The sequence below is a fragment of the Mobula hypostoma genome, assembly GCF_963921235.1.
Source record: "Mobula hypostoma chromosome 30 unlocalized genomic scaffold, sMobHyp1.1 SUPER_30_unloc_2, whole genome shotgun sequence".
Taxonomy (NCBI): domain Eukaryota; kingdom Metazoa; phylum Chordata; class Chondrichthyes; order Myliobatiformes; family Myliobatidae; genus Mobula; species Mobula hypostoma.
Window position 1 is genome coordinate 77,159 of NW_026948159.1, and position 13,470 is coordinate 90,628.

Sequence of the window (13,470 nt, forward strand, 5' to 3'; positions counted from 1 at the left end):
CGCCATTCCCCACATCCTTTGCTCCCGCGGTCTGACACCTAAGCAGCAGCCGCTCACATGTTGCGGTCGGTGAGCTCCTCGAAGTTGTAGCCCCGTATCCGCTGGTGGGTGTCAGATGCCAGAATGGTCTTGCCGTCGTTGAGGCACCACAGACACTGCACGCGCACGCCCTCCCACGAGTCCAGCACGTTGCCGTCCAGGTCCTGCCCAGGGTCGAGGAGGAGCAGAGATGGTCAGTGTCACGGAGACTGGGACCCTGTTGACCCTCAGCATTGAATCCCTCCACCCCCAGCATCCAGGCAACACCGGCCGGCCATGATTCCAGCCCTCCCCAACTCTCCAAACGTCCAGCTGGTGGGGATAGTGAAAAGAAGTACGTGATGGGGGCAAGAAATACAGGGCGGGGGCAGAGGGCAAGAGGAGGAGGAGGTGGGGCAAGGGAGATTTCTGCTGCCACTGCTCCAGTGCCAGCACCAGTGTCCGTCAGGCTCACATGGGAACATTTGTCCCTCCCCTCCACGTTAATCTTTTAACCCACGCCCCTTCCTCATGAGCCCTGCGTCTCTCTACCCCAGGATCAGACCAGCAGCCTCTAGTGCGGAGAACGGGACCTCGCCAACTACCGGCACGATTCCTTGTCCCCAAAACTCCAACCCCCAGAGCAGATGGACTGAGAGGAGACGTGGGTGTCTGAGAGGAGGCACGGCTCGGGGTCCGAGGGGAGATGCGGAGCAGGGAACAGGGGTGAGCAGAGATGGGAGGGGGGAGATCCACTGCCACACCTTGTGTCAGAGAAGTCCACACAGGCATCCTTTGCCCCCTCCCCACTTCCCTCACACGCCCATGCGTTCTGCCCTCAGGTACCATCAGCGTCTGCGTGAACTGGTGGACCCCCGAACTCCGGGACCGGGACTGGGACATTGTTCTGTCCCGGAGATCCGTGCTCCCTCTTGCTTTGGCCGGCTCTCGCCCACCCCCGCCAAGCCCATTTCCCACCCGGGTACTCACACACTGGTAGAACTGCCCTCGCTGCCCTCCGGTGACAAACCGCTTGCCGTCGGGATTCCAGGCCGCGCACGTCAGGCTATCTTCGTGCGACTGACTCATCTTGGTCCTCAGCTCTCCCGTCTGCGGGAAGAACGGGGTCGAGGGATTGGATAAGGAGGGACGGGCAGGCAACCCATCGATGCACAGCCACCCCCCACCCCAATCAACACTCCTGTACTTGAGAACTTCCACCGGCCGAGCACTAGTGGCATCACAGCTAGCTACGGTGGCGAAGACAGCTTTTGGTACATCGGTCTTCAGGGCATTGAGTCCAGGAGTTGGGATGTTATGGTGGAACTGGGGAGATTTGGTGTAGTGCTAATTACCACTAGATCAGTAATCTGGAGACCCAGTTGTACACTGGCGACATGAGTTCCAATCCCACCATGGCAGATGGTGAATTTGAATTCAATAAAAATATCATGATGATCATGAAACCATGCCGATTGTCATAAAAACCCATGTGGTTCACCAATGTCCTTTAGGGGAGGATTCCTGCCGTCCTGACCTGCTCTGGCCTATTTGTGACTCCAGACCCACAGCAATGTGGTTGACTCTCTGAAATGGCCCAGCAAGCCACTCAATTGTATTCAACTGCTAAAAAGAAAATAATAAGGAATGGACCCGGACAGACAACCCGGCATCAATCTAGGCACTGGAAACGACAACAGCAAAACCAGCCCTGTTAACCTTGCAAAGTCCTCCTTACTAACATCTGGGGACTTGTGCCAAAGTTGGGAGAGCTGTCTCACAGACTAGTCAAGCAACAGCCTGACATGGTTGTACTGACAGAATCAGACCTTACAGACTCCACCATCACCATTCCTGGGTATGTACTGTCTCAGCGGCAGGACAGGCCTAGCAGGGGTGGCGGCACACTGGCGTACAGTGGGGAGGGAGTTGCCCTGGCAACACTCAACATCGACTCTGGACCTCATGAAGTCTCACGGTACCAGGTTACACATGGGCAAGGAAACCTCCTGCTGATCACCACGTCCTGTCCTCCCTCGGCTGACGAATCAGTACTTCTCCAGGTTGAACAGCACCTGGAGGAGGCGTTGAGGGTGGCAAGGACACAGAATGTAGAGACTTCAATGTCTATCACCAAGAGCGGCTCGGCAGTACCACCACAGACAGAGCTGGTCGGGTCCTACTGGACAAAGCTACTAGACTGGGACTCAGCAGGTGGTGAGGGCACCAACAAGAGGGAGAAACACATTTGACCTCATTCTCACCAACCTGCCTGCCGTGGAAGCATCTGTCCATGACAGCGTTGGTAGAAGGGACCACCGCACAGTACTTGTGGAGACTAAATCCCATCTCCACATTGAAGAAACCCTCCACCATTCTGTGTGGCACTACCAGCGTGCTAAATGGGATAGACTTCCAACAGATCTAGCAGCCCAAGAATGGACACACATGAGGCGCTGTGGACTGTTAGCAGCAGAATTGTGCTCAACTACAACCTGTAACTTCATGGCCCGGCATATCCCCCACTGTAACATTACCACCAGGCCAGGGGACCAACCCTGGTTCAATGAAGAGTGTAGGAGGGCATGCTGAGAACAACGCCAGGCATGCCTCGATATGAGGCATCGCCCTGGTGAAGCTACAGTACAGGACTACTTGCATGCTAAACACCACAGACAGGGCTAAGTGATCCCACAACCAACCCGTCAGATCTACGCTCTGTCGTCCTGCCACATCCTGCGGTGAACAACCAAACTACTCACTGGAAGAGGCTCCATATGTCTCCCCGTCCTCAGTGATAGAGGAGCCCAGCACAGCTGCGCAAAGAACAAGGCTGAGACATTTGCGACAATCTTCAGTCAGAAGTGCTGAGTAGATGACCCAACCTGGCCTCCTCCAGAAGTTCCCAGCATCACAGATGTCGGTATGCAGCCAATTCGATTCACTCAACGTGATATCAAGAAACTGCTGAAAGCAGTGGATACTGCGAAGGCTATGGGCCCAGACAAAATCCTGGCAACAGTCCTGAAGACTTGTGCTCCAGAACTTGCTCTGCCACTAACCAAGCTGTTCCAGTACAGTTACAACACCGGCATCTACCTGGCAATGTGGAAAAGTGCTCGGGTATGTCCTGTACACAGGACACAGGACAAGTCCAACCCAGCCAGTTACCGCCCTATCAGCCTACTCTCAACCATCAGCAAAGTAATGGAAAACGTCATCAACAGTGCTATCATGCAGTAGTTACTCAGCAATAACCTGCTTACGGATGTCCAGTTTGGGTTCTGCCAAGGCCACCCAGCTCCTGAACATCACCTTCTTGGTCCAAACATGGACCAAAGAGCTAAACACCAGAGGTGAGGTGAGAGTGATAGCTTTCAAAATCAAGGCAGCATTTGACTGAGTATGGCATCAAGGTGCCCGAGCTAAAATGTAGTCATTTGAAATTGGGGGAAAACCTTCTGCTGGTTGGAATCATACCTGACACAAAGGAAGATGGTTGTGGTGGTTGGAGGTCAATCATCTCATCCTCAGGACATCACGGCAGGAGTTCCCATCTTCAGCTAATTCATCAATGACCTTCCTTCTGTCGTAAGGTCAGATGTGGGGTGTTCACAGATGACTGCACAATGTTCTGCACCATTTGTGACTCCTCAGGTAGTGAAGCAGTTCACACCCAAATGCAGCAGGACCTGGACAATATCCAGGCTTGGGCTGAGAGGTGGAAAGTAGCATTCGAGCCACGCAAGTGCCAGGCAATGACCACCTCCAACAAGAGAGGCTCGAACCACCATCCCCTGACATTCAGTGGTATCACCATCACTGAATCCCCCACTATCAACATCCTGGGCGGGGGTACCAATGACAGAAAACTGAACTAGTCTAGCCATAGAAACATCGTGGCTACCAGAGCAGGTCAAAGGCTACGAACCCTGTAGCGTGTAATTCACCTCCTGACTCCCCAAAGCCTGTCCACCATCTGCAAGGCTCAGGTCAGGAGTGTCATGGAATACTCGCCACTCGCCCGGGTGAGTGCAGCTCCATCAACACTCGAGAAGCTCGACACCATCCAGTACAAGGCAGCCCACTTGATTGGTACCCCTTCCACAAGCATCCAATACCTCCACCGTCAACGAACAGTTGCAGCAGTGTGTACTATCTACGAGATGCACTGCAACAACACACCAATGTTCCCAAGGCAGCACCTTCCAGATCCACAACCACTACCATCTAGAAGGACGAGAACAGCAGATGCTTGGGAACACCACCACTTGGAAATCTGCCTCCAAGTCACTCACCATCCTGACTTGGAAACGTATCGCTGTTCCTTCACTGTCGCTGGGTCAAAGTCATGGAATTCCCTCCCGAACAGCACTGTGGGTGTGCCTACACCTCCGGGACTGCAGCGGCTCAAGAAGGCAGCTCATCACCACCTCCTCAAGGGCAACTAGGGATGGGCAATAAATGCTGGCTTCGCTGGCGATGACCACATCCCATAAATAGATAAATTCTTAAAAATTTGTCTTAGAGAGTATCGAGGGTGAATTTGGAGTATGGTGTGCAGTTCCAATCATCTACTTACAGGACAGGTATCAATAAGCTTGAAGGACTGCAGAGAAAATATACATGGATATTGCTGGGACTTGAAGACCTGAGTTATAGAGGAAGGCTGAAAAGGTTGAAAGTCTTTATTCCCTGGACTGCAGGAAAATGAGGGGAGATCTTATAAATGAGGGGTATAGAGAGGGTGAATTCATATAGGCTTTTTCCATTGAGGCTGGGTGGCACTACAACCAGAGGTCATGGGTTAAGGGTGAAAGGGGAAAAGTTTAAGAGGCACCTGAGGAGAAACCTCTTTCACTCAGAGGGAGGTGAGAGTGTGGAACAAGCCGCCAGTGGAAATGGTGGAAGCAGGTTCGATTTCAACATTTAAGAGAAGCTTGGTTGGGTACATGGATGGGTGGGGTCCGGTAGAAGGGACTAGGCAGAAGGCTAGGGTAGCAGGGGCTAGATGGGCTGAAGGGTCTGTTTCTGTGTTACAGTGCCCTATGAGTATTAGCCCATGACACCTTAACATTCAGACAGATACATGGAGAAGCAGGGAATGAGGCTGGGGTTTTACGAGGCATTGGTCAGGCTGCATTTGGAAAAGTGTGAACAGTTTTTGTCTCTGTATTTACAGAAGGATGGGCAGTCCCTGGGGAGGGACCAGAGGAGGTTTACAAGAATGGACCTGGGAACGAAAGGTTTAATGTATGAGGACCGTTTGATGCCCCTGGGTCTGTACTCGATGGAGTTCAGCAGGGTGAGGGTGGGATCTCACTGAACCTACCTGATTCAGAAAGGCCTAGATAGGGTGAGGATGTTTGCAGTAGTGGGGAGGGTGCAGGCTCAGGATAGACGGGTGTTCCTTTAGCAGAGATAAGGAGTAATCTCTTCAGCAAGAGGTAGTGAATCTGTGGAATTTATTGCCAGACGGCTATGGAGGCCAAACCACTGGGTATATTTAAAGCGGAGGTTGATAGGGTGTCAAAGGGGAGAAGACAGGAGAATAGGGTTGAAGGGGATAATAAATCAGCCATAAATGAATGTGGAGCAGACTTGATGGGCCAAATGGCCCAATTCTACCCCCCTCCATCTTATGCTGTTCTGGGAATGGAGGGATATGGATGGTGTGTGGGCAGGTGAGATCAAATTAATTTGGCACCATGGTTTTCCGAAGGAGGTGGTCCTGGGCTGCAAGAACAATCGTTTACCCCCACCCAATCGTAGTCAGCTCTCAGCAAGGGGCAGGGGGCTTCTTAGTCAGCTGAACCGGAGCGTCTGGTTCAATCAGCTCTCAACCAGTACCTGCCGGAAGTCTCAGCACGCCAGGGCCACATCCGGAGGAAGGAAAACAATCAGTGTTTCAGCTCGAAAACTTTTTGCCTTTGACCCAAGACGTTAGCTTTGTTTCTCCCGCCACACACCTGACCTGCTGAGTGTTTCTCACATTTTTGGTGTCCTGTGGGATCTTGCAAGTTGAGAAACACAAGAGATTCTGCAGAGACTGGAAATCCAGAGCAACCCACCCAAGGTGCTGGAGGAGCTCAGCAGGTCAGGTAGCATCTGTGGAGGGGAATAAACAGTAGATGTTTTCGACCGAGCCCCTTCTTCGGGACTGAATAAAGGTTGACATCTACAGCTGCCGCCTGTGCTGAGTCCATCCAAGTCTTTCTGTGTGTAAAGTGATGACCACATTTCAAAAATCCTTGAAGTGCCACTAAACACCCGGAAGTGGGTAGACCAGCACAGTACAGGCCCTTCGGCCCACAATGTTGTGCGGAACTTTTAACTTAGATCAGTCTAACCTTTCCCTCCCACATAGCCCTCCATTTTTCCATCATCACCGTACCTTCCTAATGCCCGTAATGATTCTGCCGCTACCACCACCCCTAATAGGGCTAACAGGTTCCACACACCCACCACTCTCTCTGAAAAGAACTTACCTCTAACATCCCTCCTACATTTACATCCTACCATCCTTCCCCTGCCTCAATGGGACAAACCTATCCAGAACCCTAGACTTCTCACTCAATGTCAGCAAGACCAAGGAGCTGCTTATTGACTTCAGGAGGAGGAAACCAGAGGTCCATGAGCCAGTCCACATCAGGGGATCAGAACTGACTTTAAACTCCTGTGTCCTGTGTAATCATGAATAAAGCACAGCAGTGCCTCTACTTCCCGAGGAGTTTGTGAAGATTCGGCGTGACATCTAAAACTTAGACAAACTTCTGTAGATGTGTAGTGGAGAGTATACTGACTGGCTGCATCACGGTCTGGTATGGAAACACCAATGCCCTTGAACAGAAAATCCTACAAAAAGTAGTGGATACGGCCCAGTCCATCACAGGTAAAGCCCTCCCCACCATTGAGCACCGTTGCAGGAAAGCAGCATCCATCAGGGACCCCCACCAGCCAGGCCGTGCTCTCTTCTTGCTGCTGCCATCAGGAAGGAGGTACGGGAGCCTCAACTCTGAACTGATTCCACCACGAAGGAGGTACAGGAGCCTCAGACTCACACCACCAGGTTCAGGAACAGTTATTACCCCTCAACCATCAGGCTCCTGAGCCAGTGAGGATAACCTCAACTCTGAACTGATTCCATCGGGAAGGAGGTACAGGAGCCTCAGGTCCCACACCACCAGGTTCAGGAACAGTTATTACCCTCAACCATCAGGCTCCTGAACCAGTGAGGATAACCTCAACTCTGAACTGATTCCATCAGGAAGGAGGTACAGGAGCCTCAGGTCCCACGCCACTAGGTTCAGGAACAGTTATTACCCTCAACCATCAGGCTCCTGAACCAGTGAGGATAATCTCACTTGTCCCACCTGTTCCCACAACCAACTTGACTCACTTTCAAGGACTCGTCATCTCATCTTCTTGATATTTATTGCTTATATGTTTATTATCATTAGTTTGTTATTTTCCTCTCACTTTGTACTCGCACCGTTTGTCTTTTGCACGCTGTTTGTTTGTCCATCCTGTAGGGGGCGGTCTTTCACTGAATCTATTGTGCTTCTTGGACTCAGTGAATGTCAGCAAGAACATGAATCCACTTACAAACAATTAACAGTTAATCCTGCATCCTGGCATTGCCTTTTCACTTGTACAACCTCGATGTACTGTTGAGACGAAATGATCCGCAGGGATAGCGTGTAAAACAGAGTTTATCTATTGTCTGTCAGCACAGTGGTGGCAATAAACCAATTTACCAGTTTTGGGCAACGCACACACACACACAAAATACTGGAGGAACTCAGCAGGTCAGGCAGCATCTGTGGAGGGGAATAAACAGACAATGTTTCAAACCAAGACCCACCTTCCTCCTCACCTGGTCTCACCAACTTGTACTCTCCCCCCCCCCCCGACTACCCCTACCTCTCACCCTGCCTCTGCCCCCTTCCTTACGGGTCCCAAAGGACCTCAGCTTGAAACATTTATTCTCCTCCATAAATGCCGCCTGACCTCCAGCACTTTGTGTTCGCTGCTCAAGATTTCCTGCATCTGCATCTGCAGAACCTTGTATTGACTGATTTTGGCTCCAGTTTCCAGCATCTGCAGTCTCCTCTGAAGCTATATAGGGTTGCTGGCCGCTGACAACTAGTACCAGGGCTGATCAGGCTCGTAACTAGATAGCTGGGGATTAGAGGGGTGGAGGTCCACGACAACCTACCATATACAACGTACCTGCACGTGCCACAGCCAGAGTTCGGAACAATCATCGGGGCCACAGGCGATCAAGTAAGTGTCATCTGGACTCCACACCAGGTACGACACCCCGTATGTGTGGCCTTCTAAAGTCTTGAGTAATTTCAGCTGGTGCGTGGCCTGAAAGACGAGAGGTAGAATAAACGGCGAGATGGTTTATTTCAAGGGGGAAAGAATACAAAGGCAAGGGGATAATGCTGAGGCTTTATAAGACACTAGTCAGGCTGCACTTGGAGTATTGTCAACAGTTTTGGGCCCATGTCTCAGAAAGGATGTGTTGTCATTGGAGAGAGTCCAGAGGAGGTTCACGAGGATGATTCCAGGAACGAAAGGGCTAACACATTCAGAGCGTTTGGCAGCATTGGGCCTGTACTCACTGGAATTTAGGAGAATGCGGGGGCATCTCATTGAAACCTACCGATTATTAAAAGCACTAGCTAGGGTGGATGTGGAGAGAATGTTTCCTATGGTGGGGGTACCCAGAACTAAAAATACCTCAAAATTCAGGGGCGACCTTTCAGGACAGAGGTAAGGAGGAATTTTTTTAGCCAGTGAGCCGTGAATCTGTGGAATGCTCTGCCACAGACTGCGGTGGAGGCCAAGTCCGCGGGTATACTTTAGGTGGAGGATGATCGGACAGGGCATTAAAGGACATGGCGAGAAAGCAGGTGTATGGGGTTGAGTGGGATCCGGGATCAGCCATGATGGAATGGCGGAGCACACTCGATGGGCTGAATAGCCTAATTCTGCTCCCAGGTCTTATGGTCTTAAGGGCCTGAGCTGATCGGCAGGGCACGTGCAGTAACACAGAAGCAGAGAGAAACCTAACAGATTGTTTATTGTCATTCGTCAGAACGCGAGTGTAAAGGGACCGAAATGATTGTTACGCAGACCCGGAGCAGCACAAAGAGCACACAATGTACAAGTAACGGTTCAGTGTGCCAGACAGACAGAAGGCCATCTTACACACACAGACCGAGTGTTTGTGTGTGAAGTGTCATAGAGCCAACTGCAGCATATGGGATCCTTCACGATATTGCTGGCCTTTTTATGATACTTTGCTGTAAAAAAGCCCTCAATGGAGGGTAGGCTGGTGCCGGTGACCAGTGATAGAGGGGGAGCTGTACAGTCAGGGATTTCAGTGTTTAACTGTTCCAGCCGGTGACCGGTGATAGAGGGGGGAGCTGTACAGTCCGGGATTTCAGTGTTTAACTGTTCCAGCCGGTGACCGGTGATAGAGGGGGGAGCTGTACAGTCCGGGATTTCAGTGTTTAACTGTTCCAGCCGGTGACCGGTGATAGAGGGGGAGCTGTACAGTCAGGGATTCCAGTGTTTAACTGTTCCAGCCGGTGACTGGTGATAGAGGGGGGAGCTGTACAGTCAGGGATTTCACCCTGTTTAACTGTTCCAGCCGGTGACCGGTGATAGAGGGGGAGCTGTGCAGTCAGGAATTTCACCCTGTTTAACTGTTCCAGCCGGTGACCGGTGATAGACGGGGAGCTGTACAGTCCGGGATTTCAGTGTTTAACTGTTCCAGCCGGTGACCGGTGATAGACGGGGAGCTGTACAGTCCGGGATTTCAGTGTTTAACTGTTCCAGCCGGTGACCGGTGATAGAGGGGGAGCTGTACAGTCAGGGATTCCAGTGTTTAACTGTTCCAGCCGGTGACCGGTGATAGAGGGGGGAGCTGTACAGTCAGGGATTTCACCCTGTTTAACTGTTCCAGCCGGTGACCGGTGATCGAGGGGGAGCTGTACAGTCAGGAATTTCACCCTGTTTAACTGTTCCAGCCGGTGACCGGTGATAGAGGGGGGAGCTGTACAGTCAGGAATTTCACCCTGTTTAACTGTTCCAGCCGGTGACCGGTGATCGAGGGGGAGCTGTACAGTCAGGGATTCCAGTGTTTAACTGTTCCAGCCGGTGACTGGTGATAGAGGGGGGAGCTGTACAGTCAGGGATTTCACCCTGTTTAACTGTTCCAGCCGGTGACCGGTGATCGAGGGGGAGCTGTACAGTCAGGAATTTCACCCTGTTTAACTGTTCCAGCCGGTGACCGGTGATAGAGGGGGAGCTGTACAGTCAGGGATTCCAGTGTTTAACTGTTCCAGCCGGTGACCGGTGATAGAGGGGGGAGCTGTACAGTCAGGGATTTCACCCTGTTTAACTGTTCCAGCCGGTGACCGGTGATAGAGGGGGAGCTGTACAGTCAGGGATTCCAGTGTTTAACTGTTCCAGCCGGTGACCGGTGATAGAGGGGGGAGCTGTACAGTCAGGGATTTCAGTGTTTAACTGTTCCAGCCGGTGACCAGTGATAGAGGGGGAGCTGTACAGTCAGGGATTCCAGTGTTTAACTGTTCCAGCCGGTGACCGGTGATAGACGGGGAGCTGTACAGTCCGGGATTTCAGTGTTTAACTGTTCCAGCCGGTGACCGGTGATAGAGGGGGGAGCTGTACAGTCAGGGATTCCAGTGTTTAACTGTTCCAGCCGGTGACCGGTGATAGAGGGGGGAGCTGTACAGTCAGGGATTTCACCCTGTTTAACTGTTCCAGCCGGTGACCGGTGATAGAGGGGGAGCTGTACAGTCCGGGATTTCAGTGTTTAACTGTTCCAGCCGGTGACCGGTGATAGAGGGGGAGCTGTACAGTCAGGGATTCCAGTGTTTAACTGTTCCAGCCGGTGACCGGTGATAGAGGGGGGAGCTGTACAGTCAGGGATTTCACCCTGTTTAACTGTTCCAGCCGGTGACCGGTGATCGAGGGGGAGCTGTACAGTCAGACTCCAGTCTGTGCTTCAAGTTGACTGCTGCTGAAGACATATATATATATATATATATAAACGAGGAAGGCGGACATATATAACAAAAACTCAAGCTTCAGCTTCATGTTAAAGATCCTCAAGAGAGAAGAGAATTGAGAAACAGAGTGAAAGACAGTGGGGGATGGTGATTGAGTGGTTGGCCAATGAGTAGAATTTTACAGAGGATGTGATGACGTATGTGGTGGAGGAATGAAAAGTGCAGGAGAAACACACCCTCCCAGGGTCAGACACAGAGTGAAGCTCCCTCCACACCGTCCCATCACACCCTCCCAGGGTCAGACACAGAGTGAAGCTCCCTCTACACCGTCCCATCACACCCTCCCAGGGTCAGACACAGAGTGAAGCTCCCTCTATACAGTCCCATCACACACTCCCAGGGTCAGACATAGAGTGAAGCTCCCTCCACACCGTCCCATCACACCCTCCCAGGGTCAGACACAGAGTGAAGCTCCCTCTACACCGTCCCATCACACCCTCCCAGGGTCAGACACAGAGTGAAGCTCCCTCTACACCGTCCCATCACACCCTCCCAGGGTCAGACACAGAGTGAATCTCCCTCCACACCGTCCCATCACACCCTCCCAGGGTCAGACACAGAGTGAAGCTCCCTCCACACCGTCCCATCACACCCTCCCAGGGTCAGACACAGAGTGAAGCTCCCTCTACACCGTCCCATCACACCCTCCCAGGGTCAGACACAGAGTGAAGCTCCCTCTACACCGTCCCATCACACCCTCCCAGGGTCAGACATAGAGTGAAGCTCCCTCCACACTGTCCCATCACACCCTCCCAGGGTCAGACACAGAGTGAAGCTCCCTCTACACCGTCCCATCACACCCTCCCAGGGTCAGACATAGAGTGAAGCTCCCTCTACACCGTCCCATCACACCCTCCCAGGGTCAGACACAGAGTGAAGCTCCCTCTACACCGTCCCATCACACCCTCCCAGGGTCAGACATAGAGTGAAGCTCCCTCCACACCGTCCCATCACACCCTCCCAGGGTCAGACATAGAGTGAAGCTCCCTCTACACCGTCCCATCACACCCTCCCAGGGTCAGACACAGAGTGAAGCTCCCTCTACACCGTCCCATCACACCCTCCCAGGGTCAGACACAGAGTGAAGCTCCCTCTACACCGTCCCATCACACCCTCCCAGGGTCAGACACAGAGTGAAGCTCCCTCTACACCGTCCCATCACACCCTCCCAGGGTCAGACACAGAGTGAAGCTCCCTCTACACCGTCCCATCACACCCTCCCAGGGTCAGACACAGAGTGAAGCTCCCTCCACACCGTCCCATCACACCCTCCCAGGGTCAGACACAGAGTGAAGCTCCCTCCACACCGTCCCATCACACCCTCCCAGGGTCAGACACAGAGTGAAGCTCCCTCTACACAGTCCCATCACACCCTCCCAGGGTCAGACACAGAGTGAAGCTCCCTCTATACAGTCCCATCACACCCTCCCAGGGTCAGACACAGAGTGAAGCTCCCTCCACACTGTCCCATCACACCCTCCCAGGGTCAGACACAGAGTGAAGCTCCCTCCACACTGTCCCATCACACACTCCCAGGGTCAGACACAGAGTGAAGCTCCCTCCACACTGTCCCATCACACACTCCCGGGTCAGACACAGAGTGAAGCTCCCTCCACACCATCCCATCACACACTCCCAGGGTCAGACATAGAGTGAAGCTCCCTCCACACCGTCCCATCACACACTCCTGGGGACAGACACAGAGTGAAGCTCCCTCTACACGGTCCCATCACACCCTCCCAGGGTCAGACACAGAGTGAAGCTCCCTCCACACCATCCCATCACACACTCCCAGGGTCAGACATAGAGTGAAGCTCCCTCTACACCGTCCCATCACACCCTCCCAGGGTCAGACACAGAGTGAAGCTCCCTCTACACCGTCCCATCACACCCTCCCAGGGTCAGACACAGAGTGAAGCTCCCTCCACACTGTCCCATCACACACTCCCGGGTCAGACACAGAGTGAAGCTCCCTCCACACCGTCCCATCACACCCTCCCAGGGTCAGACACAGAGTGAAGCTCCCTCCACACCGTCCCATCACACACTCCCAGGGTCAGACACAGAGTGAAGCTCCCTCCACACTGTCCCATCACACCCTCCCAGGGTCAGACATAGAGTGAAGCTCCCTCTACACCGTCCCATCACACCCTCCCAGGGTCAGACATAGAGTGAAGCTCCCTCCACACCGTCCCATCACACACTCCCAGGGACAGACATAGAGTGAAGCTCCCTCTACACCGTCCCATCACACACTCCCAGGGTCAGACATAGAGTGAAGCTCCCTCTATACAGTCCCATCACACCCTCCCAGGGTCAGACATAGAGTGAAGCTCCCTCCACA

The 13,470-nt window shown here is 52.8% G+C and overlaps 1 protein-coding gene across 3 annotated transcripts in view; it reads right to left on the reverse strand.

Annotated features, from left to right (window-relative positions):
* Positions 1-13,470, reverse strand: part of LOC134341352 (WD repeat-containing protein 26-like) — a 187,526-nt gene that overhangs the window by 64,602 nt on the left and 109,454 nt on the right. For all 3 annotated transcript variants that reach the window (XM_063039215.1, XM_063039218.1, XM_063039216.1), the window contains exons 8-10: positions 8,251-8,391; positions 1,009-1,128; positions 58-203 (exon numbers count right to left, since the gene is read on the reverse strand). In XM_063039215.1, the coding sequence (XP_062895285.1) occupies positions 58-203; positions 1,009-1,128; positions 8,251-8,391 (407 nt within the window). The remainder of the gene's footprint in view (positions 1-57; positions 204-1,008; positions 1,129-8,250; positions 8,392-13,470) is intronic.